General features: G+C 43.3%; 1 protein-coding gene across 14 annotated transcripts in view; it reads left to right on the top strand.

Annotated features, from left to right (window-relative positions):
* The window catches only part of TSPAN4 (tetraspanin 4), a 645,425-nt gene that overhangs the window by 356,896 nt on the left and 261,144 nt on the right, over positions 1 to 27,385 (top strand). For 9 of the 14 annotated variants that reach the window (XM_039535300.1, XM_039535295.1, XM_039535296.1 and 6 more), the window contains one exon: positions 5,115 to 5,194. The exons of 4 other annotated variants lie outside the window; for them this stretch is intronic. In XM_039535300.1, coding sequence (XP_039391234.1) covers positions 5,132 to 5,194 — 63 coding nt within the window. In that variant the 5' untranslated portion in view covers positions 5,115 to 5,131. Of the gene's footprint in view, positions 1 to 4,580; positions 5,195 to 27,385 lie in introns of those variants that run through there. One more of the 14 variants, XM_039535290.1, reaches the window with a different exon arrangement.

The raw sequence follows: 27,385 nt of genomic DNA, 5'->3' as shown, positions 1-27,385 counted from the left end.
TCCTCTCAAGAGTGTCAGGTTCCTTCCTGTTCCCCAGGACCTTATGTTGGGAAGTGGGGGGGAAACGGGGAGGAGAGAAAAGAAGCTTGAGAATTTGCTGTTTATTTTTATTGGGTGATTGATTTCTTGCCATGAGGGAGGGTCAAATCTGTTTTAATGGATGCCATTTGCACATAATGTGACATCTGGCAGCCAGTACAAATGAACTGGTTTTGAGCTCCTCAGAAATAGGGTTTATAATGGAGATGTTAAACTGGTCCCTATTACACTCTGGAAACACTGTGGGGCACCAATTTTAGTAATAAATGATGACATGACGCTATTTCAGCAGAGTATGAGAGGCATTCTATCTACCGTAGTTTTTCTTTATATTGCTTCATTTATAATGGTGTGCATTTCTGTAGGCTCACAGAGGGTGTGTGCTAAATGGTGTGAATCACTTCTCACTCACATTGTACATCCTGGAGGCACATGGGTGTTTGCTGGCCCCTAAGGAAGAGGCAGTGCTTAGCAACCTACATACACCACTCCATTCTTTTAGTTTGGTAGTTCTTTTTATTTACACACTATGGCATTATGGGCTGCAATCCAAACCAGTGTGGGGCAGTGTAACCAGGCGGCGTCGCGCGCGCGCGCGCGTCCCCGCCCCCGCGTGTGTGTCGGTTGCACCGCCCAAGTCCCAGTGTTACCCCTGCCCTGCAACCTGGGATGCCTCACAATGCTTTGCTGCTGTAGCTCCCAACCTGGGCTCCTCCCAAACAACATGCAGGTCACACCCTGAGTGTCTGTATATAGCTATGGCCCTGGTCCAGCAACTCTGACACTAGCAGCCTGTCAGCAAACACCAGTCACACTCTGGCTTCCAGCAGCTTTGGTTACTAGTTGCAAGATGACCCAAACACACTCCCAGTCCTGGATTTCCCCCCCAAAATGTGTGTGCAGCACTGTCCAGCCCTCTCCTGGACAGTCCAGATCTATTAGGTCCATTGCCCCCCCCTCCAAAGTGCTGAAAGAGATTCCATGCTGTTATTCACTTAGATGCAGATCTGTTTCCATCTGTTAGGTGATTGCCCATCAGCTTTGGTAAGGTGTCAGCTTGTCCTTTTTCTTTGAGAAGCAGGTTTACTCATTCTCCAAGTGGTGAACGCACTTCGGTCATGATTTCAACTTATGTTCATAACTTCACATATAATGTTGCTACACACATTTCACCATGATTATGTTGACCGGCCTGTTGTTAGTTTTCAAATGATACCTCACAAGGCATATTTTGTACAGATTATTACAGTGATGGGTGAATACAGGGGTGCATGTGGTCACACATATATGGCCCCATCATAACAGTAGCTGAGTGCATCTCAGACATTATTTTAATCTCACAGCACCCCAGTGAGTTTGGGAAGTATTGTTACCCCTATTTTGCAGAAGATAAACTAAGCTACCAAATGACTTGTGCAAGGTCACACAGGTAGTCTGTGGAAGAGCTGAGAATTGAACCCAGATTTTCTGTTTCTAAGTCCACTCCCTTAAACAGGGAGCTAATCTTTCCTCCGTCCTACACCACTCTCCCATCCCCCATGTTGGTAGAGGTGGGGATTGCTGCAGAGGTGCTTCACTCTTTCCCAGGGACGTCTTTTCAGGCTGTTTTAGGTGAAGTGGTCGTGGGTTTCCCTGCTTGGAGAATGGAATTTGCTCTGTACAGCACAGAGATGGGAAGTAAGGGAGGTTTAATGATTAAAATCCCTGAGTTTCCTCAGGACCCCTGTAAGGATAAACTTGGATGGCATGGGCAGAGGCACAGAAAGCCTGCTTCTAAAATGCATGGGGAAATTCCCTTTGGATTATCATTCCCTTCATTACCCTCATTTAGGGTGACCAGATGAGAGGAAGAAAATATCGGGACACGGAGGGGGGTGGTGTCACCGGTGGAGGGAAAAAAAAAAAAGGAATACCGCGAAATATCGAGACAAACGCCTAGATATTGGGACGGTCCCAATTTTATTGGGACATCTGGTCACCCTTCCCACATTCTGGGATATTGAGAGCTGCCAGGTACATTGGGCTGCACCAAGTGGATGTGTGCATCAGAGGCACCTAGATATGTTTGGTATGAGCAAAGTGGTTTAAAAAGAAACAACCAGAATTAAATGATGATAGCAAACAATTTGTGTTGAGATGGTCATGGAGAGGCTGTTATCATACTTAAGTACTCTTCATCTAAATTTTTTGTTATCAAACATTAATTAATCCCCATCATCCCTTTGTGAGGTGGGTCGGTATTGTTATGGACAGGGTACACTACCGATCTGTGTCTTACGAAGACACTGGGGCCACCTCATAGAGGTCAGATGATTCAAATTTTCATCCTCTTCTGGGCTTATCTGCAGCAATCAGGGACCAGATAGGGAAGGGTTAAGGTCCTGTAAGGTTGAGGCAGCTGAGCTCATCAGCCAAATGGGTCTGCCTGCCTTACAGCCGGAAGTAGGGAGGCAGAGAGGGAAGCTACAGGAGAAGTGAGTGGTGAATCAGAAGCTCAGAGCTGGAAGGATTGTTTGTTTTGGACCTTTTGTGTATCCTAGATGAGAAGGAGTTTATCTTGGGGATGGAGTTTGTACTTGTAAGGAAAGGGAAGGACAGCTGCTGTAGGCCTGGAAGAGCCCCACTTGTGAAATATCTTCGTTGTTATAGATAAGGAAACTGGGGTACCAAAAAGTTATGATTTACACAAGGCTGTAGAGGCGTCTGGGCTAAGAGCCAGAGTTGGAATGTTCTGAGCACCTAGTGCAGTGCTTTCTCTCTAATACTAGCAGCAGGTGTGTGCTGTATATTTATATCTTGGGGAAGAAGATGAATGGAAGTCTTCACAGTTTATAAATGAACTGAATCAGGGGCTTGTTTGCAGGAATGAACTAAGAAAGGCAACTTTGCTGTTAAATAAATTGATTGGTGTGTGTGTGTGTGCGTGCGCACATGACCTGGTTTTATCTGGCCTATTTCTTCACCTGAACAAATCTTTAAAAATATCAGCCAGCCACCTCTTCACGCTGCCCCAATATGCATAGTAACAGACAGTCCCTGCCTCAAGGGCTTACAATATAAATTGCTAAGACAAAGGATGGCAGAAATGAGGTGTTAATATTACAGATGGGGAGCAAAGGCAGAAGGAAATAAAAAACGTCTTACCAGGATCTCACAGGGAGTCTGTGACAGAGCAGGGAATTGAGTCTAGCTCTCCTGCATTCTAGTCCAATGCTTTAACTACAAGCACATCCTTCCTCTCTGAGAAAGTTGCATTGTGTGAAAGATTTTCTACTAGTTGCTGAAGTGTTAGAGCAGCTTGGGCCAGTTGTGGGGAGGTGAGCCCCACACGCAGAGCGTGATGCCAATCCAATAGATTGAGTATGGAAAACAGATAGGTAGGTAGAGAAGCAAATGTAATGAAATAGCATTAAACTGAGTGACAAGTCAAATGATACTGATTTGAAAAAAAGTAAAAGAGAAGTCCCCACACTGAGTAAACATAATAGATAGGTCAGACCAGTCTTCAGGCAAGTGAGTTTTAATAGCATCTCCTGCAAAAACAAATATATATGCATGGGACTGTTACAATTTTTGGGGTCTAAAATCTGATTGATAGTCATAAGTGGATTAATTAATACATTTGCTGTCATCTATAGCACTCTCTATGTGTATGCCATATGCAGCACATTCTATGTGTGTGCCTGTGAATCTGGATGTGTAATATATGCATACCCAATCCTTGCAGGACCAATTGCATTTCAGACCAAATCTAAATTCAGTTGCTCTTTGCTGAGAACTATAAATCTGAGGAGCCACTAGCAGCTAGGATGATTAAAACCTGCTCCAAGCTTTGATGTACACAGGACTGATAGAGAATAGAATTACCCAGGGGAATGGACCTGGGTAAATCTAAGATACATACTGTAGTCCCTCCACCTGTGCAGTGATTGGTTAAAAGCAGCTTATGTTGGATTTGCTGAGAAGAAACCAAGGGGAGGTTTTTATTTTAAACAAGGTAGTGGTGGTGCGGAGTAATGTTGTCTGAGGGTAATTTTGATTGGCTGAGGGAGGGCAGAAGCCAGAGAGAATGCTGAGCAGGCATTCATGAGATACAGTAAGAACGCTCATTCTCTCTGCCTCTCGCTTCAGATGCAGGGATGGACCACAGAGCTGTGACTGTATACTAGCAGAGAGCATGATTGGACTGGAGTCACAGAGGAGTGTCAGCAGCACTGTGAATGAAGCTCCGTGGCTCACTTACCATAGGCTCTGTCTGTGTGAGGAGAAACAGGGATCTTTAAAGTGAGCTGAGCATCTCAGGGCAGAGCAATGTGGCAAAGAGGAATGGGGCATGGGAGCTGCTTGCCTTTTGGATAATTTCTGTTCTTGCCCACAAGTCTGTGCACCTTCCCTTTTGTGTGTGTTTAGCATGTGGAGCCAGGGTTTTATATGGCATTTGCGACAAAAGCAAGATCATACTTCCTTTTTTTTAAATTAATTGCTTTGGGTACAGTATATCTCTGTCTCTTCATTTGCTTTTTGGTAGTAGGGCGGGCTGGGGGGGGAAAGCGTGAAACCAAAGGGAATGTTTACTTGTTCAGAAGTCTCTCTCACACGGAAGCACGCTGTTCCCTAACTCCTGGCTGAGCAGACTCCAGTTTGCCAACCTCTGCTTTACAGCACACTTAACTCCTTGACAGAATGGCAGACCAAAGAACAGCTGGTGCAAAGCAATAGGGGGATAAGGAGAGAGGAAAAAATAAATAAACATATTGCCCCCCACCGCCAACATCCAACAACTATCACATCAGTAGTAACCGTGGAACAATCGGAAGTCACCATGCGCAGGTCTAGCACCGATGAATCGACCTATCACAGGAGTCCTTCTTTGGACAGCAAGGATTACAGTTTTCCAAATGGCGCCTTCCGTCGCTACAGCAGCATGTATGGCGGCCAGTTTGGGGCCGCCAGCAATTCGTTTTTTGGATTCCACACCAACCCGGGCCCTAAAGCCACCAAGGCTAAGTACACGTCCCCGAAGGGGAACAAGTACGTTGTCTTTTACCTGGATCTCTCGTTTATTTTTCTCCTAGAGCTGAAGAGGTGCAGCATGGCTCACAACTGCCTGCAGTGCATCAAGTACCTAATGTTTGTCTTCAACCTTCTCTTCTGGGTGAGTACGCATCTGAGACCAAGAGATGTTTGCCTTTGTGCCCCCCTTTTTAGTAAGAGGTGGGGGGAAAACACTGGGTATTGAGTTTTTTTTTTATTAATTGTTTCCTCCAATTTGTGAGCACTGCTTACATCCAACTTTCAATGTCTAGGCCAATCTTTCTTTGGTTGTGGTAAGTCAGGATCAAGGTAATATAGGTACCCTCATTACCCTCCCGTTTCCCTGTGTTCTACACAGGTAGGTCGCAACCCCGATATAGGGCAAAACATACTGAACAGAAGGTCACTTGTATGTATGCCTTTGTCTACCTGAATACAGTGGTTAACTTTAAGTACATGAATAGACTCATTGAAGTAAGAGGGATTATTCACATGGCTAAAGTTAAGCATATGCTTAAATGTTCTTTTAGATCAGCACCTTGCAGCATTAAGCCCTGTATCAGGAGTCTGGAGGTGACTTTTCTTCCCCGGCAGTTGTCGGTCCTTGTGTGAATGTCTCTGAGCTATGGGTAGAATGTAATGCCTGCCTCGCCTAGTTTGAGTTATCTGAGGTTATTATTATGTGGCCTGGATTTACCCAATACTCACGCGTCACCGGAGCACACATGATGACGTAGAGATGTACGCACGTACATGCCATCATTTTAATAGATAAAACAGCTGGTAAACGCCAGCTAGTGGGTGTTTCTGTGCCAGGCGCAGGAAAGTGAGGGGTTTGGAGGCTGATTGAGGAAGCATGGTCAGGGATATGGATCATGAATGCTGTTCCCCATGTAAAAATGAAGTGACTTGATTGGCAAGGCAGAAGAGAAAGGGAGTTCCTCCTGTTTCAAAGTAGCCCCATCCAGATCTCTGCATGGGAAGGTGTTTTGTTGGAGTGCCTATCTTAAGCAACTCCATCTGAATTTTCCCATGGTGGATCATAAGCAGGGAATGGAAGGATGGGGTGTCGTAAAACAATGGCAGCACCATATTGGCATTTGGGGGTGGTCGTGGGGGGCTGTGGTTGGAAATGATGCTTTGCTTACTACAGACTCTCCATTCTCTCATGTGTTGCCAGAGGTATAAGGAAGGGGGTTTGTGTGTGTGTGACAGTGTTATTCTCCCTATCAAGCACTACCGTACAATTGTCTGTTCCACGCATGCTGCAGTGCCTTGTGCATCAGAAATCACTGAGTGTAGGTAACTTCCTCCGGCACTAGTGTAACGCTCTGGTACCAAGAATTCAGGACATGATAAACTAATGCAAGTCCACTGAGTTGGCCTCGTACTAAGAGGCACTATGAAATACAAAGAGGGTGCCCTTTTAAAGCCTCAGATAAGCTGATAGAAAGAGTCTGAGTAGGACTGCGGTCTGTTTTCCAACTCACATTCTCTCACACGCTGCTGGGGGCAGAAATATCTCCTGATGTCTATCCCAGCTTACCCCCAAAGCTTCCTGAAAAGATGGGAACACTGGCTCTCTTGCCCTTTTAAGCCTTATGCTTCTTCTAAGGCTATTGTCCGTCTCCGGCTGAGATTATAGCGCAGTCAGCCAGCTGAAGCCTGTGCTGGAGAAATCCCACAGAATGTTGGCAGGAACAGTCCTTTTTGAAACTAGCCATGGCAGCCCCTCAAGGGATATTCTCTGTGTGCTGCTTCCTTTTATTCCATTCATCCTGCACTGATGCATACCCATATATTTTACAAGGTATTTCTGCATGTAACGTGCATGCATTTACAGTGGGCTGATGGCAGACTGTTTCTTTGGAGTGTTTCACAAAGGCAATGCCTTAGCAATCGTTCAGAGTGACAGATAAAGAGGGTTTGCTTTTCTCCCCTGAAGACATCAAAGCTTTCTCCAAGCATTGGGTAGTGGTGATGGGGGGGACTGTTCGAAAAGAGAATACCATTGAGCCAGGAAGGCTCTGAACTAACTCAGCCGTGCAAGCAGGGGGAGGAGGTGGGGTCAAGTGCTGCAGCACACTCGCTATTTTGTTTCCCTTTGACATGCTTCCGGCACAGGAGGGATGATTGACGATGACAGTGTCCGAATGAGGTTTGCATGGTATCTAGCTGTAACTGTTGCAGATCTCTGGCTTCTCATACTGCAGAGAGTAAATAAATATAAGCTATTAACAAGCATATAGGTTTAAGTGGATTCTCTCTAAAGAAAAGCAGAAAGGGTGTATTTCCAACACTTGACAATTTTGCAGTGATTGTGGACTGATGGTTTGGGTTTTGTTTTTAAAGCTGTTGCCAGTCATATGGCTACTGCATTTGCTGAGAAACCAAAGAAAGAGTTTTCAAAGTGTCTGTGCAAGCAGGATTTATCTTTACATGAGTACCTGCCAATGCTTTTGCTATCCCCTTATCCTGTTTCTCTTCCCTCAACTTTTCTAGATGGTTATCTAGTGGCAGGCAATAGAAAGCCAGAAAAGAGACAGTATTTTGATATCCTTTGCCTTTTAAATAGAAACAGCAGGTTTTTTTCCAAGAATAAAGAGAAAGCATTGCATTAAATGACAGAAACCTCGTGTCTCCAATAAACTGTTCCCAATTTATGTTCTGGATGAGCAAATACTTAGATTCTCTTTTCGTAAGGTATAATTCTACTCTCTTGTACCGTCCCTCTGTTCCCATTGCTAGGCTCCATGCATGCCATACCTCTCCATTCACCTGTGGTGATCTCCCACCTAAAATGGGGGATAGGGGAGAATGGTTCACCAGTGTGTAGCTCCAGTGGGTTCAGTATTTCATATCTCAGAGCTATTCTTGGCTCTGACTGCGTTGCATTTATAGAAGAGGAAATCCCAAAGGTCTGGATTTTAAACATTCCTGGCATGCTTTATTGGATTAAGTGTTGGACTTTCATTGTGACAGTACAAGTTGTTGTACAACTTGTGAAATTAGAGCAAAAATCTCCCCTCTCCCGTTGCTGGGTAAAATACTGGGAAGTTTTGCAGGTGTTATTGACTGAAGGGCCTGACCAATGCTGGGAATGTGAACCATTCTGCTGGGAGTTTAAATGCTATTACACTGTGCAAGAAGTTATTTACATAGAGCTAGATTCTAATAGTCTGAGACAATAGTTCTTTCCTTTAGGAAGCATCCCATTTGAAATCAGCCCTTACTCATAAAGTAGAGTACTACTAAGTTGGACTACACGTATCAGAATCTGGCCTGTAATTATTAGAAGGCATCACTTGTAAAGGAATTGCCATAGTGTTAACAGTTCCCTGAGAGTTGCTATATACAGTCATTATTGTATCACTGCATTGGCTTGTAAACGCTCCCAGCTTTAGACACATGCTATGTAACACTTGCCCATATATATTTTTCCTCTGTTGAATCTCCATAATTCTGAAGTCTACAGATCTCCCTCTTCTACTGATCACTAGGCAGAATATTCTCCTTGTGAAATACCCAGGGAAGACCAAATTCTTTCCCTTCTGCCCTCCTCACTCACAAAGTTTCCTCATGACAGTCAGTGAAATGAACAACTTGCTTTTGTGCTTATAACCCCAGACACTGCTGTGCCTGTTCCTTTCGCTAGAGTAGTGGTTCCCAAACTTTAACAACCTGTGAACCCCTGTCACCAAAATGGCAAGTCTCACGACCCTCCTCTTAAAAAAGAATATTTCCAGGGATTTTCCACTTTACCTGAGTATAAATTGTAAAAGCAGTGATCTTGGAAATATAAAATTTGTTTTTGTGACATGCTTATTACACATTACACACTATTTATTATTATTATTTATCACTACAGTGTTTTTATTACATTATGAAAACGGCAACACTCTTCCAAGATCTCACTTTCGTAGCTTGTATCACTTTGAATACGCCTGTTATAAGACAAGCCTCCTATGTTTCATCAAGAAGTATCAGATGTGAAACAGCATGAAGGTATCTAAGAAGCCAACTCAAAGAGTTCCTCTTATACAAGCATTCAGGTCTTGAGTAGTTCAGGCAAACGCACGTTACAACAAAGCTTAAACTTGTTCTTCACAATAATTTTTAAAACTAGACTAGCTGCCTATTTAATTTTAAAAACAGCAGAAAATATCCATCTCCCTTTCCATTTCTTATAAGGAGTCTTGAGGTTTAAATCTCCTCAGTGTGATAGAGATGCTTGCTTTGATCTGCTTAGCTCTTGGAAGTCCAGGGTTCCGTGCTGCCCGGGGTCCCTAAGGACAGTTCTGTCCGCCATTAGGGAATTTTTTCCCAAGAACCCCCTGTAACATTTCGTGAACCCCCAGGGGTTCATGAACCTCAGTTTGGGAACCACTGCGCTAGAGGCTTTTTGTTTCCAAGGTTGGATATGTTCTTAGGGCAGTCTGAGCGCTGCTAAAAGATGAATATTGATGCTGTTTTACCCTCTGTGACTACCCAAACTGCTCCACATGTTCCCACCTTCTTTCCCCAAAACTTGTTTCTAAGATGTATGGTTCTGTGTGTTTCCCTTTTCTGCTCGTGTTTCCAGTGTCTCTTGCTTTTCATACAGAGTCCTTTGTTGGAGCAGGGACAGGATTGGTAGCACCTCTGCCATCAGTAAAATTAAGAGTTATCTTTGAAGCAACAGATAATGCACGAGCCAATAAAAACATCAGTAAAGAAAAGAAGCTGCACAACAATGATTTGGAAGAAGACTTGCATAGAGAACAAACAGTAACAAAAACCAAAGGAAGAAGGTCAGAGGCAGAGAAGCCTAGTAGTTATCGCTGATGATTTCTATGGAAATGTCCCCATGTTTTTAGGTAATTTCTAATATTAGTTCCAAGGCTTGAAATCCCTATCTTGTGAACATTTTCTCTCGTACCAAAGAGAACACTGCAGGGGGAGGGGAAGTGCTGTAATTTGTGTTACTGGTAGACTGGCACAGTGCTACCTACTGGACACATCTGAGTGTGGTGAGTAACTGGGAAGCCTCAGAGCAAGACACTTGGTCTGCTTTGCTAGTGCTGAACAAATCCTCCTTTTGTTTCAGTTTCTAATCCATATAAAGTTTTTGACTGATACAGTTCTGAAAAGTCTGGCACCGCTTCACCATGGCTTCTGAATCAGAAAAATGCAGTCCTTTTAAACACTGAACTGCAACAATCCGAAATATGGTTTCTCTGATTGAAATGCAGCACTGTTAGACAATGTGTGACAGCTTTGCGGTCACTGCTTTTAAAAAAGAGGTCATTCTTGTTTAAAACTTCCAGCATTGCACCACCCAGCTCTCTTTGCTGGGTTGGCACATTAGCCTTTCACCTCTGAATAGATTAATTCCAATTGTAATGTAAGTCACAAGTGAAAAAATGATACTTAGCATCACCTTCTAGTGCTTAGAGGACACTGGCCCATGTCAGAAGTAAGCATAGTTTAGGGCTAGATTGCAAGGCTGGCTGCGCCCCTAGGTGGGGTTGTAAGACCCTCCCCTTACACCTCTGTACAGGATATCTGGGTTTGCCTAGGTAAAAGCGCAGCACAAGCTTGCCCCCTGAACGTGCGCATGCGCACATGCACACACAAGAGCAGATGAAGAGATGGGGATTGGGTGGAGCCTTTGTTCTGTCCTCATCATGCACTAACCAGCATAGCTGAGCTGGTGTGTCAGCGCCCTCTAGGAGCAACTGGGGAGGAGGAGGAGATGGGAATTCAGCTACAGTTCCCTCTTTGTATAACTCCTTAGGTGGCACAGCAATGCACCACCCTTTATTAAAGGTTGTGTCCTAGAGCAGTGCTTCTCAACCTATTTACCATTGTGGGCCGCAGGCTGAGAACCACTGCGCCAGGCACACATTGGCTCACCCACCCTGCACTGCCAGTCTGCCCTTTCCCCTTGGGGGCAGACCCACACCACCTGCTGCCCCCCCAGCACTCCCCCAACTCCCTATACCCAGCGCTCCCCTGCCCAGAGACCCCCCACACAGACCCCTAAGCCCAGTGCCCCCCACAGAGAGACCCCTCTACAGAGCAGGGCCAGGAGCCGGGACCCTGCGCCGTGGGGCCAAGAGCCGAACCCCAAGTAAAACCTGGGGGTGCTGCAGCACCCCCGCACACCCATAGTTCTGAGGCCTATGCTGCCCTGCACCACCCACAAACCCTCCACTGCCCAGCACCTCCACCTCCTCACTGCCCAGAGCCCCGCCCCCGTTGCCTGTCCCTCAGTCAGCCCCGCCCCCTGCCAGATCAGAGCAGCAAATTTTGAATTGTTTTTAGCATAGTTGGGCTGCAGCTGTGTGCTAATTTGGGCTTCAGGTTGAGAACCACTGTTCTAGAGACACAACTCTAGTCCTTGGCATGTTATGTCTGGAAGAGGAAAATACTCCAAATGTACAGGCAATCCTGCACGTCCCCAAGAGTTGGAAACGAGAAGGAACCAAATGTATTATTGGGTGGCTGCTCTGTAAACATTTCAACCTATGCACGTTGACCTCCTCTGAGCATGATCACTGGGAGGAGATGGGACATTTCTTCAGTTCTGAGCGAGCAACTCTACCAGAAACCTGCCGACGAAATTAAATTGGGAGGAGCGCTTTTGGCTGAACCCATGTTTGCTGCCCTAGTTGTGAATGCTGAAAAAAAGGTGATATTGTTGAACCAGGCTCCCCACCCCTCTGTATATGTCATTCCCCGGAATAGGACTGGGAATAACTAAAATGGCCAGGAATCTCATTGCGTGTTAAAGGCTGAGGATCGCCAACATTTCCCAGTCGTCCTAGGCAGCCAACTTTAAATTATTAGAAACAATACAACAATAGATTGATTAACTGGCAAAAAGTTCCCCCTTCTTCCACTAGTATCAGCTTGGGCCTTGTGTCTTTATCCCCTCACGGAATTTCTTGTAGTACTGAAATAGAAGGAGGAATGCTGCAGCTGTTAGATCGTAAGGGAGTGTTATGTGATTAATCCCTTCTTCTAAGGGGAGGGAGTAGGTAGAGAAATTGGTAGAAAGCTAAGGGTTGGATTGTGGAGCCATTACGCAGGCTGGTGTGAGCAGGTGAATAGGCTCATTGCTTTCAACAGGATAACGTGTGTGAGTAAGTGCTCATCCAGATAAATTAAGGGGTGCAGCTACTGTCATGAACCTGAGATCCTGCAATCAGGAGCAGTTGTTCCCTTTTCTGCTAAAGGAATATGGACACTTATTTACCGCTTGTGGTCTTACCCTAAAATTGAACCTTTGGGGCAGAATTTAACTGGAAAGAAAAATAGGCTTGTTAACAGAAGAGAAGGATTTGTCTTTATATCTAGTTGCCTATTTGCTAGGTACCTTCTCCCCTTACTCACGATGAGTAGTGCCTTAATCCACGAGTAGTCCCATTGCTTTACATGGAACTGCTTGCATAATGAAGTACACTTTAACATGAGTATGGGCACGGGCCACATCTGGCTGTACGAGTATGGTTTCATCACATGACATAATCTTTAATTAAAGATTAATCTTTAATTCCTGGAGACTCCCGGACAATCCTGGAGGGCTGGCAACCCTATCTACCAGAATTGCTATCAGGTAGATCCACCACATCTCATTTTGCCCGCTTTAAAAAACAATAAGTGAAAAGAATTGGGAAACCCCAGTGACTGACAGAATGGACTGTAGAATATGGCATGTTTGGCTAAGGAGAAGCTGGCATGCCTAAAATGATCAGTATAATGGTTACTGCATATTTTCTGTGCAGGCCAATGGAAGATAGTAAATTCAACACAGCTGGGAGTAAAAAATCGGGATGAGATCGTTCCCAGCCCCGTCTCTCTGTTGTACTGAATTGGAAGATTTTGATGGCAGGCCTGTGCTTGCGACTCACGCATGATTTCCGATCCATGGCATTATAATGTTATCTGCCATCACATAGTTCACTCTGTTTGTGTTATACCCCTTTCCTCCAGCCTGGGCCTGTGTTTTTGCTTAGTCCCTGCCTAGAAGAGTTTGCAGTCTTTCTGCCACTCTGTGTTTGTGCAGTGCCTGACACAAGGGGGCCCCATTTTGGGGTGATCCTTAGAAATTACTCTGATAAACATGATTCATAATAAGAACGGTACTGCTATTTTATTGCTTCATTTTTATTAAATACATTTTTTTGGTTCACATGGCATATTTGTATGAGAAACAAAGTCTGGATAGTGCTGAAATTATAAATGAGCACTGTTTGGTTTATAAAAAAAAATGAAAATTTGGAGCTATATGATATGGCTTTCAACCGAAGAATACCTATGAGGGTTGCAATCAATAGATTATATTTCTTAAAATTGTCAACAATTGTCTCTGCTGAAAATGTCAAACTGTTACAAGATGCCATATAAGTAAACGTAATTAAATTGTGAGCTGTAGTTGGACAGTCAGACTGTAATGCATCTCAAAATCTCTTCTAACTAAAAAACCAAAAAACTTATTTGAAACATACCTGGAAAAAAATCATACCGTTTGACATAATTTAGAACAATTGTCTGAGATTGGCCTTAGAGACTCTCTGCAATTGAAATAGCAATTGTAGGGGAACAAGGGGTTTATATGTTAGGACTGTAGATCTGTGATCTAAATCTTGCCACTTTTTCCACTCAGCATTTCCGAAATATGATCTTTTCTTTCTACCCATAGTCACAAAACTCTCATCCAAGCCCTAAACATCTTTCACTTTGTCCTTTCTCAAATCTATTCAAAATACTGCTGCTAAAATGATCATCCTAGCCTATTGCTTTATGCCATCCCTCTCTTTGAGTCCCTTCTCCCTCACTCCAGCCATAAACTTCTTGTTCTTACCTTCAAGTCCCTTCCCAATTCAGGCCCACCCTAACTTCCTATCTGATTTAAGAAAAAAAATTATGAGAAAAAAATCATGTAGATGAATGTTTCCACCTGGTATTTTTGTTGTTTTGGTTTTTTTTCCCTGTAAAAATTCACCTTGTTCTTCTTTACAAGACTTTTCTGTGTCATACACTTTTAGAGATATTAGTTATCAAACACTGGACAAACGACACAATTTTCAAAAGCACCTAAATGGCTAAGCCTCTTTTGAAAATAGGACTTAAGGTGCTTTGGAAAATATCTATCCAAAATGTTTATAATGCTTAGTACTTACCCGCAAAGTGCTTTTCAAACACTAGCATTCATGTGAGGTAGGAAGTTAAGTATTTATTGATGTGGGCAGTTTTTTTCAATTTCTGCAAACATTTTCATGAAAAAAATGTCACCTTTCTGACTCAGTGTTAGAAGTGGGATTAGAACCTGGTGGATCGTGGCTCCCAGTCCTTGTGCTCATACTGCTATATCTGTTAACATGAATTTTTTTAATGGAAGAATAAACTCTTGAGAGCATGACCTATTTAGGTTTTCTTTTTAAGCAATTGTAAACTAAAATTCTTATGAAATTTGTGTGCTCTTTATGAGGATACGGCCAGATCTTTTGTTGATATAATAATGTTGGTTAGGGGTCTGGTTCTTTACAACATTTTTAAACCAACAAAAATCCCTAGTGGAGATTCAGTTATACCAGCAAAGAAATCCTTTTGTTGGTATAGCTTATTTAGTTTGGGAAATTGGTATGAGCATTACGGGCGGGGGAAGGAATCTCTTGCCTGCATACGCTGTGTCTCCACACCATGTGGGGAGTTGTCAGTACAGTTATACTGGCAAAACCTTTCTTTTCGTAGACAAGACCTAAGAAAAACAGTGCTGTCCTTGTTTATTTCAGATGGTTCTGAAACTGAAGAGAGAGCATTTGATTGATACTGGGAGAGGATTAATTTATGGGAATTTAAAAGTCTGGTCTAGTCTTCTCCGAAGATGACTTTGAACCCTTTGAGGTCTTTGTATATCTGAAATTTGGGACTCTGACTCCAAGAGTTGTCTGGACTAAGAGGTTTCACTGCTTTGGATATTAGCTACATGAAAATGAAATGGAGATGGCTTTTTGTTGTTGTTGTTGTGGTGTGTGTGTGTGTGTTTAAATTATGAGACAGCAGTAGATGGCACTAGAAACGTAGCCTTCTGCACAGACAGGTTTCCAAGTCGCTGGCTGGGAAGCTGGGAGTTTAATCTCTAGGGAAAGATACCAGCTGATGGCTGAGGCAGAATGAGGTAATGGCTCCAGAAAGAGCTGCAAAGATTGTTGTCCACTGGGAGTGCAGGGAGAGGCAAACACCAATTCTTTCTCAGGCTCCTCAGTTTCAGGAGAATTTTTGGGGTGGACATTTGATCATTTTGCAAGAAAAATATGTTTGAAAAAGGGCTTTGGGCAGATCTGCAACACAGAAACAACTTGCATTCTTGGCAAAACCACACAAAGTCCCAAACTTTGTGTTTTGCAAAGAGTAGAACAATTGAAAAATTGACATGCAGTCTTCCATTGTTTCCTCACACTGGACTTTCCTCCTTAGCAAACTCTCCAGTAACTCTTTTTTGCTAGGGAAAAACTTCCCTCACTCCCCCAAAATAGCTCAGCTCCCATTTAATAAACTCTTAAGGCTAGACGGAACCCCACTATATGTTTATCTAGTCTGGATTCCTGCATAACACAAACCATCGAATTTCACTCAAGTTATTCCTGCAGTGGAGGGAATTATTCTGCCCTGCTATGGAAGTAGGGTTGCCAACTTTCTAATGGCAGAAAACCAAACACCCTAGCCCCACCCATTCCCCGAGGCCCCGTCTCCCACTTACTACATTCCCCCTCTCTCTGTGGCTTCCTCTCCTCCACCCTCACGCACTTTCACTGAGCTGGGGCAGAGGCTTGGGATGCTGGAGGGGGTGAGGCCTCCAGCTGGGTGTGCAGCAGGGGGCTCCGGGTTGGGGTGTGTGCAGGAGGGGTGAGGGCTCTGGGGTGGGGCCGGGGATGAGGGGTTCAGGGTGTGGGAGGGGGCTCTGGGCTGGGGCAGGGGTTGAGGTGCAGGGGGGGTGAGGGTTGGGGAGGTTCAAGGCTGGGGCTAGGGGTTGGGGCACGGGCTTACCTGGGGCAGCTCCCAGTCAGTGGTGCAGGGTGCCCAGAAGTGGCCAGCAGGTCTGATGCTAGTAGGTGTGGGGAGGAGGGCAGGAGTTTCCGCGTGCTGCTCTGCAGGCACCGCCCCCAAGCTCCCGGCTGGTTCCAGGGTGCGGCACAGTGCCAGAAAGGACAGATAGAGACTAGCCTGCCTTAGCACCACCGACCGGAGCTTACCAGGGCCCCTTTTCGACCGGGTGTTCCAGTTGAAACCCGGACACTTGGTCACCCTATCCAAGCCATCACAATCGAGTCTAGTAACTTGTGGTTGAACTCATTTGTTCAATTACCAATCAGCAGCTCTTCAGAAGGCGATTGTGCATGTCATATAAAAGATATTCTTACAGCAGCGGGGTTAGGAGGCCAGACATTGTACCTCTGCCTGCGTTAGATGGGGAATCAAGGAAGCTGACTAACGGCAATGCAGAGAGAACAGGGACACATGAAACTGCCAAGCTGTAAATGTGCAGAGCTAGTGAGATTAAACCAGCTGTAAAATATGCTTCCCTTTCTGTGCCTCTTGAACATTGTTGTAGTACCCTCCTTTCTTCATTCTCTCCGGGCAAAGCTTCCACCAGGAAGAACAGAAAGAGGGCTGTTTAATCTTAGCTGGGACTCTGGGGTCCTTTGCCTGACATTGCTGAGATCAGAGCACTTTGTTCTGAGCCTAGAGCTGAGTTTGCTTTGATCTCTCAAGAGGGTTAAATCGTTTCACTGAGGGGAAAGAGGGTTTTGGAATAAAGTACAGTTCCTTTCTTACCCCAGAAAGCAGAGCAAACCTGATAGCTAAGCTTGGTGACAAGGTTACTGGGAGTTGAAATGATCTGCCCTTGTCAGTAGGCGTCAGTGGAATCACTAGGTTTGCAGGGAATAACTGAAGCAGTTGAGGCAACAGAGGAGGGACAAGCAATAAAACCAACATAAAACAAAAAGAATCAATCTAAACTCCATCAGAGGCCAGCTGCGTTTCAGTAAACACTTCTGGTACCTATGTTCTTGTAGTTTAATCCCACCTCGTATTGTGTTACCCACTTGTGATGCCAGCCTCCACACACTCTTGTTGACTTCTCCCACAAACATGCTAGTCCTTTCTAACATGTCACCCCTTAACACATGAACACTGTCCCTTAACTGATCCCTAAGGCCACTGAAAGCCAATGTATATTTGTACCTAACAATTTGTGTGTGTATTTTTTTACACACACACACACACAACACACACATCCCCTGTTGCACTCACTGTTTGCCTGCTTAGATGATGAGTTCTACACTGTTTCTGCCTGTGTAACTGTACAGTGCCTAGCACAATGGAGCCCTGTTCCAGAATGGGAGTTAAGGATGCTAATATCAATACAAATGATATATTGTTATTTTGTTTGTCCTTGTCCAAAAAAATATAAAGAAGGTGTCTCAGAGGGATGGTATGCATGCGTGGCCTATTTTCCTATATTTCAGCGACATTTGTCATCGATGGAAGAACCCAACGGTGAATGCAAATCCAGGCAGCATGCTACCCTTTCTGACACACATTTGGCCTCATTCATGAAAGTATGGAACATTTTCAAGAACTGCTGCAATGTAAAGATCTAATCCAAAACCCACTGGAATCAGTGGAAAGGATGCCGTTGACCTTTGGATCAGGCCCTAGTGAAGATCTGGGAAAGAATGTAAGTGTATGCATTAGTGGGGGAATGTGGTGTGTGGTATGGGTGCACATGAAGATATGTTTCCATGTGCAGAAAGGTAAAGGTAGGGTTTTATTGAATAAAGCATGGTATATAAGAATGGGTGATAATGGGCAACCTTTGAAAGGTTTTCAAAAGCTTGGGTGCTTGTTCTGCCAGTTGGAACCTTATCAGCCCTGAGATCAACCTAGTTCCATAGCTCAGGGCTGTGACAAATTGCATACCCTGAGCCCTGTGCATGCCCAGTGTAGATATAGCTAGGTCGACAGAAGAATTCTTCCATCAACTGAGCTACTCCCCCTTGGAGAGATGGATTACATACATCAATGGAAAAACCCGTTCAGTCAATGTAGGAAGTGCCTATACTATAGTGATATAGCCTCAGTCTACCAAGTTTCTCTGGAAACCTTGCAAGGACAGACTTTCTTGTGATATTTTATTGCTTCTAGTTCTGTCCAGAACCAGGAAAACAAGAGCCTGAAAAAATGAAATAGATTTGAAAAAACTTTCAGCTTTCAACAAAGAAATGGGGTTCAGCTCAGATGTAGTTTGTGTTTTGTGCATACTGTAGAATTGGGCTGGTTGTTTGTTTTATCCAAATGGTTTAATCACTTGTGTGTGTGAGCTGGCTTTTTGTGGAGTGGGCGTTCAATTTTGGCTAACAAGATTCTGCCTCAATTAGAATTCTAAATAACAAGTGACAGCTGTGGGACTTAGAAATGTGCCAGCTTTGGAAGTCATGTTCTAATGATTACATAAGAACAGTAGGTGTACATATTGAACAGACTGATTTTGTCCCATGGCAAAAACATATACATCAGGTTGTACGAGGGACTTGAAAAGCATGTTCAATCAATTCTGTTGAAATAAATACAGATAGATAAGAGCCAGAACTCAAAAGACACTGTGCAAAGAGCAACTTAATGAAAATAATTAAATGTCCAAGACCCATAGTTGATAAAATACAAACCTCTTTTTACTTTTTTTTTTTGAACCAGGATATATGCTGAAGAGAGAATTCATAAATCAGATTGTTTATCTTTTGCAGAACTTTATTTGAAACTGCTTTTGAAAAATAGAAAATCAGATCTAACGTTGTTGGGGAGGTCTCCACGGGTTTGAAAAACCAATTCCCTTTTATTATCCAATTAAAAAAAAAGCAGCTCAGAAGTAAACACAGAAAGCCACTTGAGCATTAAAACAATAGCAGCCGAGCAAGTCCCCTTCTCCACTCAATTGCTTTATCACAGATTCTTAGGGCAAGTTCCTGGGCTGGAGATTGGATTGACAGAGATGTAATAAGAGAACTCTCTGATGACGATATAACTAGTGCATCAGAATGCATTGTAGAGGCACATCTGCCTGACACTAGTTCAGGCTGCGCCAGAGTATCCATTAAATCTTCCTTTGTTTAAAACTTCATACTTCAGAAGTAAAAAAACATTGTCTTTGGCATAAGAGGCCTAAATATCTGTTTGAGGGCAAATATTTTAAAGTTTTTAAACTATGCAAGTGTGAAAAAGAATAGCTTAGGGCTGCTTGGTGTGAACCCTTTATATCTAACAATGGTTAGCAGTTACTCGCAAGAGTAGTCTAACTGCAGGGAATGGGACTACTTGTGTAAGTGACTGGTCACCAATGGAAGTCATGGGTTTTTTGTGCAATTCTAAACAAACTCCATGTATGTGGAAAGGGGAACGAGGTTAGTTCATAACATGGTCTAAGTGCAGTTAGTTTTTTAAAGGAAATTAATTCAAAGCAGCGGGGAGACCGGATAGGCTGTTCTGACTTGATCCTGCTCCCTTTGAAGTTCCTGGGAGTTCTGGCACCATCTTTAAGGGAGAAGGATTGGGTCTTGAATTTGAATTGTGGCTTTATTGGGAAGTTTCCCAAGTAACCAATTTAACTTAAAGTGACACTGTCAATTTAAAAGTTGCACTTTTTGCTGAAACTTTCTTTGCTATTATAATCAACACGCAATATTACAATAACTGAAATATTAGAAGAAAAATGTTATTTTTGTCTATGTTTTGGTGTTCATTTCTCAGCTCTTTGTGTGCAGTCATTTTCACCATTTTCTCCTTTTGTACTGTGACAGTTTTCCCTATTGTTCTACACAGCAACAGGGGAGAAAAAAAATTAAATATGAAGAAGTGATTGCAAAAAAATGCCAAAAAAAAAAAGGAGTTGGCAGGGGGCTCTGGGACAGATGCAGTAGCTGAAATTACTTTTGGGTACCTTTTCAAAATGGGACTTAGGCTCCTAAGTGACTTACGTGTTTTTGAAAATTTTACCCTTATATATAATTTAAGTCAACTCAATTTTAAGCTGGTGTCCCATTAATGATAGTGAATGGCAATGACTATTGTTTAATTGGGACAGTTTTAATAAAAATATTATGAAATGAGGGTATATTTAGACAATATCATATAGCGATGTGGTTTTTAACTCCATGTGAAATAGATTTCCAATTCTAAGCCCCAGTCTTCTGATACAGAAGTTGCCAAACAGAGGTTAGGGGGAGAAGAAATAAAGATGAAATGCAATGATTATCATATTCTTATTCCACAAACAGCTTTAAGTCTTAGAGAATTTTTTAAAAAAACAGGCGTTTAGTTGTGATGGCCACTGTATCAAGACAATAATCAGGATTTTAGGGTGTCCTTAATTAACAATATTCTGCACTCAAAAGTAGCTACTACAGAAGAGCGCTAGTGACTTTTATAAAAGAATTTCAGCATGCATTTTCAAAATGCATCCTAAATATAATGTGTGTTATACAATAAAGTAGCTATTATAGCCTTTGTTGTAAACAATTATTTGCATACTTATTTATCTAATCAATGCTATTCCAGTCTATTAGGTACTTAATTCATTAAAAATATTCCCCCACTCCCATATATTTTAGCTGGATGAATTCCAAAGGAGCTTTGTTTTGGATCTCTTGGGCAAACAGTACACACGTATATATTTGGGGGCATAAAGGCTAAGGTTGGATAGGCCAGGTGATTGTTAATGGAGTATGAATCCTTCCTCCTCTAGGTCGTCAATTAAAACATATCCAAGGCTGACTGTGACAAAACCACCTCTGCTGATGAGGGTTCTGCTCTAGAGAAAGTACTTAAGGCTTAGGGTTTTCAAAGGAGTGGGGTATGTCTACACTACCTGCCGGATCGGCTGGCAGTGATTGATCCAGTGGGGATAAATCGACCCCCGAGTGCTCCCCCATTGACTCCTGTACTCCAGCGCCATGAGAGGCGAAGGCAGAGTCGACGGGGGAGCGGCAGCAGTCAATTCACCGCAGTGAAGACACCACGGTAAGTCGATCTAAGTACGTCGACTTCAGCAACGTTATTCACATAGCTGAAGTTGCGTAACTTAGATCGATCCACCCCCACTTGGTGTAGACCAGGACTAAAAGACTTAGGTACCCAGCTTCCTTTGAATTTCAGTGGGAGCTTTGCACCCTAATTCCCTCAGGCCCTTTGAAAAATTCCAGTTAATTGAAAACTTTTTCTCTTTAGCCTCTTGAAACAGTTATCTTATTCCAATATGGGGCCCCTGGTTTTGTCCACAGGAGCTCTGAAGAGCTGCTTTTATCTCCCTCCTAGCTCCGAGCCAAATTATACTCTTGGCAAATGTAGAGACTTAACAGAAAAATGAATCGTATCACATGCAGTGTCCTCTACTGTATAAATTACATGGAAGTCTGGAGGTTGGGGTGATTTTCAATAAACCGAGCTCTAGCTCTGTCTCTAATCATCTGATATAGTCTCTTGACACAGGTAAGTGAAGCCAGAGCAATGACAATACAGGACGTGAATTTGTGTGGGGCTGTAGTAGTCCTCCTGTGAATTGCACTTGGTGTGTTTGTCTGCTGGCTCTTGGAGTGCTGTAGCACCCTCCAGTGAGTTTTCTTGATGGGGGAAGTGAGGCATCTGCCTTAAGGACAGCTTCACATGGTTTCAGCCAGGACTTTATGTACCTTGAGTAACTTGAATCAAATATTTTTTCTTTATGTGGTGAAACCTGTCTGAGGCCTAAATTGACTTTTGGGTGGTTTTGGGGGCCAATCTGAGACACCTTAAAGGGGACTGTTTTTTAGAAAGTGTTGATCAGCTACCTTCTGAAAATCAGGGCCTTTTAAAGTGTTTCAAATAGGGCTCCCAAAATTGTGGCACTCAATCAAAATCATGAGTCACGTTTGAAAATTTAATCACAATTTTTTTTTAATAAGGACTCATGCTAGGGAATCTATGATCACCTTTGGATTTCTTTCCCTTTTCTGATGGTCTTGTGTAGCTTTTCGATTTCTTTTTCTTTTAAATTCAGCGTATAAACAGTTCTTCCATTTAGTCAGTTTTATCCTCAGAAAGCTGCTGGTGCATTTGCACTGAGGAGGATGAGGAGGATGAACAGTACTGATGCAACATGGACACCTTAGAATCTTTACAGAATTATTTTTTCTGCTTTTTGAGCATGTTTTTAACCTTTCCCGGGCACTTTGTTTAAAATTTGCTGAGGCTGACCAGGTGTTTAGCTATGGACTTTAGTTCCAGGATTTTGGTCTAGGAGTCTGTCACCTCCGACACAGAAGGAAATTGACAGAAAGTTCTTCTGTGCAAAAATCATGATAAAGAGAATGGGGGGGCCTGTGTCATAGGCAGCGGTAGAGCTGTTGGCAAGCAGTTCCCTTGGGTAGCTTTTGAAAATCCTGGTATAGGTTTTAACTTGTGTTCAGAAAAGATTCATTGGTCTTGGAGCTGATCAGCAGTGGAGATGCTTAAATCCATCTCAAGGTTTTGTAAGGCTGCCGTCTAGGCATCAGTTTACTCCTTTTTTTCTTTGGATGTCAGGTTCTTCAGTCTGTTGCCTCTCTTTGTGCCCTAATTGTGTCCAGCCCCCTGTTTTGGGACAAGGACACTCCTCACCCATGGTATGCCCCTGGGCACCTCTCCTGAGGCAAAGACTGCTCCAGCCTAGCACCCTCATAGGTGTGAGTCTCCTAGGGTGAGGCAAATAGGACATGTTGGTCCCATTCATCCCTTCCATGCAGACCAGTAATGCTGGACCCATGCAGACAAACACTGCACCTAGCTGTACTGTCCTTCCATCTCCTGATGGGGCAGTGTGTATCCTCATCACCCCTTCCAGAGAGCTGTGGCTTAGCACCCCATGGGAACCCTTACTCCCTTGCCTAACTTTTCACCCTTCCATTGCTGTCTCACTGCTTGTTATATCCATGGAGGTCCTGTTTTCAGATTGATGAGTGCACTCTACAGGTGAATGTAGCAATTTGGTACATGGATGAACAGGACAAATTTGGGCGGGGGAGGGAATTATTTCTGTTTTGTTTTCCCTTTCTCTGTTTGTACAGACTTTACCATCCCTGCATTTCGCAAGTCCCTGAAAGCATCTCCTAGGACCACAAGACAAATGGACCTGCTTATTCCCAGGTAGATTCAGCACCAAGGGACTTTTTAATGAGCTGCCTGCATGTACCTATGTATGACTGATTCTACCCAAGAGTTCCTTTCTCCTGACTCCTGGCTGCCCTGTTTTAGGAAGCCCAATTTACAAAACTGTCTGCTTGTTTTGGAAACCTCATTAATTAGGTGTGCAGTTTTCTTTGTTGCTACCTCGGTACTTGAAGGGGTTTGTGCGATGACCTGAACGTGGTTTATATGTAGCAATCTTTTGTGTTTAATAACACCTGTTGCTGGGTTTCTGACTCTTCCCTCTAATAAGATGCATCGTGAGTTTGACAGAACGATCACATGACCAGAAGAGTTTAATCCAGCACTGAGTAAGCTGTTAAAGCTGTTTGAGCATCTATTTGACCAAGTTCATCAAATTTGAAGGTAGCTTTGCATTTGCACACTTAAGATCAGGATGTAGCATTTATGTAGCAAACCAGTTCTCTGCTGCCCACTTCAAATGCAGCATCTCAAAGGGCAGATGTCTGTAAAAAATGATTGCATCAATGATCCTGTTTCACTGGGGGAAGAGTCTGGCTGTGTCTCCCTGTGTCTAGTGCAAGAATCTCTAATGGATGTTTGATTTGGCCCTCTTTGCAGCTCTTGATGTGACCGACCATGGGCTGTTTGTTGCTTCTGCTACTAAAGGAAGTTGGCGGTATGTTTAAATCCCCCCCAGTAGCTTCAGTAAATCTGAGAAGACAAGAATCAACTGGTTTTGATGGACAAGTCATTATGGACAAGTCAGTATGTCATTAGCAAGGGGTTAGAAATGCAGATTCCCTTAAATATCTCTCCTGTTGCCTAGTGTCTCTGAAGTATTTTTTGTGAGATGAGTCTAGATAGGAGTATCATCCTCTGGTACTTAAGGAACTAGCTGAAGCAGCCTTGGAGCCATTAGCAATTATCTTTGAGAACTTCTGAAGGACAGGAGAGGTCCCAGAAGACCGGAGAAGGGCAAATGTAGTACCTATCTTTACAAAGGGGAACAAGGAGGACCCAGGGAATTATAGACCAGTCAGCCTAACTTTTGTACCTGGAAAGATACTGGAGCAACTTATTTAACAATCAGTTTGTATGCTCTTGAAGGATAATGGGATTACAAGGAATAGACAGCACAGATTTGTCAAGAACAGATCATGCCAAACTGTCTTAATTTACTTCTTTGATAGTATTATTGATCTCGTAGATAGGGGGAAGCAGTAGACATGATATACCTTGATTTTAGTAAGGCTTTTGAGACAGTTCTGCATGACAGTCCAGGGAAATGTGATCTAGAGGAATTTACTATAAGGAGGGTGGACAACTGGTTGAAAAACTGTACTCAAAAAGTAGTTATCAATGGTTTGTTGTCAAATTGGGAGGCATATCTAGTGGGTTCTCGCAGTCCCGAGTCTGGTAATAATCAATATTTTTACTAATGACTTGGATGGAAAGTATGCTTATAACATTTGCAGATGACACCAAGCTGGGAGGTGTTGCAAGGACAGGTTTAAAATTCAGGTTTGGAGGACAGGTTTAAAATTCAAAATGACCTTGACAAATTGGAGGCTTGGTCTCAATTCAACAAGATGTCTTCCACTTGCACTGAATTTCAAGTGCAAAGTACTTCACTTAGGAAGGAAAAATCAAATGCACAACTACAAAATGGAGAATAACTGTCTAGGTGGTAGAACTGCTAAAAGAATCTGGGGGTTATAGTGGACCACAAACTAAATGAGTCATCAATGTGCTGCAGCTGCAAAAAAAAAAAGGCTAATACGATTCTGAGGTGTATTAACAGGAATGCTGTATATAAGACACAGGAGGTAATTATCCTGCTCTACTTGGCACTGGTGAGGCCCAGCTGGAGTTCTGTGTTCAATTCTGGGCACCACAATTTAGGAAGGATGTGGACAAATTGGAAAGAGTCCAGAAGAGGGCAACAAAAATAATAAAAGGTTTAGAAAACTTGACCTATGAGGAAAGGTTAAAAAAACTATGCATGTTTAGTCTTGAGAAAAGAAAACTAGAGGGTGAGCTCATAACAATCTTTCAATATATTAAAGGCTGTTATAAAGAAGATGATGATCAATTGTTTTCCATGTCCACTGAAGGTAGGACATGAAGTAATGGGCTTAATCTGCAGCATGGGAGATTTAAGTTAGATATTAGCAAAAACTTTCTGACTGTAAGGCCTGGTCTACACTCGGGGGGGGGGGGTCGATATAAGGTACGCAACTTCAGCTACGTGAATAGCGTAGCTGAAGTCGAAGTACCTTAGCTCGAATTACTTACCCGTCCTCACGGTGCGGGATCGACGTCCGCGGCTCCCCCGTCGACTCCGCTACCGCCACTCGCTCCGGTGGAGTTCCGGAGTCGACGGGAGCGCGTTCGGGGTTCGATATATCGCGTCTAGATGAGACGCGATATATCGAACTCCGAGAAATCGATTGCTACCCGCCAATCCGGCGGGTAGTGAAGATGTACCCTAAGAGTAGGTAAGCTCTGGAATAGACTTCCATGGGAGCTCGTGGAGTCCCCATCATTGGAAGCTTTTAAATACAAGTTGGATAAACACTTGTCAACGATGGTCTAGGTTTACTTGGTTCTGCCACGTGGGGTGGGGCGCCTGGGGGACTTGACTTGATAACCTCTCGAGGTCTCTTCCAGTCCTACATTTCTATGGTTCTGTCATCAGTACAGCTGCGATACATAACAATACATCTCTAGCTCCATGTAACCTGCCAATATGACCTCTGATTAGGAGAGCATGGCTAATGTCATTGGCTGGGTTTGCTGGAGCTCCCTCGTCCTCATCACAGAGAAAAGAGAAGTGTTTGCTCCTGCCTTGTCTGATGGGACACATTTTGAGCTTGTGAGGCAGGATAAGAAAGCTGGCATCACTTTCTGAAAGCCACATGCATCGGACATGATAGGAAAGTGTTATCTTCAGTTGCGTATTTTGTGTCAGCTGCACCCTTATGTACCCTTCACTAACCCATAACACAATAACATATGCACTTGTTATCATAAAACTGGATCATGTGGCAGGTCCCTGGCAGTTTGTTCAGAATGTTTGCTCGCTGATCTGAGTAATTCTAGCCCTATTGCTCTCGCCTAGCATTCTTCACTCTGGCTTAAAGTTGGCAATCTAATCATTTTTCCAGTTGTGGGCTCTGGCTCTATTTGAGACAGCTTCTTTCAACTTAGTACTGATGGGTAACTGCTCTGGCAGTACCCACCTTTTAGGTAGGCATCTCACCATCCCGTCTCAGGTTTGCCAGTGATCATGCCTGTGCAGTGGTGAGTTGTAGACCTGAATGTTTTTCTGGGTGACATCCCTCTTAGTCCACATCTTCCCAGTTTTAAAAATCTCCTTTAGATATTTTTATTGCAGGTGGGTTTTTATGATCACTCTTGAGTCCATATTTACTACCTGCATCTCTGCCCCTTATCTCCTTTTTGCACTGTATCACTGGATTTGGAACATAATTTGCCATATTGGATTAGACCAGTGGTTTGTCTAATGCAGTATCACACCTGCAAACAGGCAGTACCAGAGACTTCAGAGAAAGGAGCAGGAAACGTATAAACCTCTCCCAATGGGAGAATTTCTTTCTAATCCCCATTAGCTTGTGGTTGACTTATACTTTGAAACATGAAGGTTTATTTCGGTATATATATTTTTAGTTTTATCTGATGCAATGTGTATGTTCTTGTTATCCAGATGAATGTTGAGGGTGACATCCTGATTCCAGTCAAGTAAATAGCAAAACTCCCATTGACTTCAGTGGGGCCAGGAATTTACTGCAAGTCTTTTTAACTGCTTTGGACTTGTGTGCATAACCCTACTAATAGATTTATATTCTTAAGACTTAGGCTTTGTATCCTTGCAGTTTCTACTGTGTAGTCCCCTCCACTCAATAATGTTATCTCAGTAGATGCTATGGAATTTTTCAGATATAACAATGTTCTCTTATGCTTGTGATCTATTCTGTCCTTTCTGTATAGTGTCCCATTGCTTTTTGTCACTCCACTATGTTTAGGAAATGACCGTTATGTCAAAGTCCTCTTCCATTGCCAGGCATTCCAGTTCTACCTATTT

Source organism: Mauremys reevesii, linkage group 4, assembly GCF_016161935.1.
Source record: "Mauremys reevesii isolate NIE-2019 linkage group 4, ASM1616193v1, whole genome shotgun sequence".
NCBI lineage: Eukaryota > Metazoa > Chordata > Testudines > Geoemydidae > Mauremys > Mauremys reevesii.
This window is presented reverse-complemented; position numbering and strand designations above follow the sequence as displayed.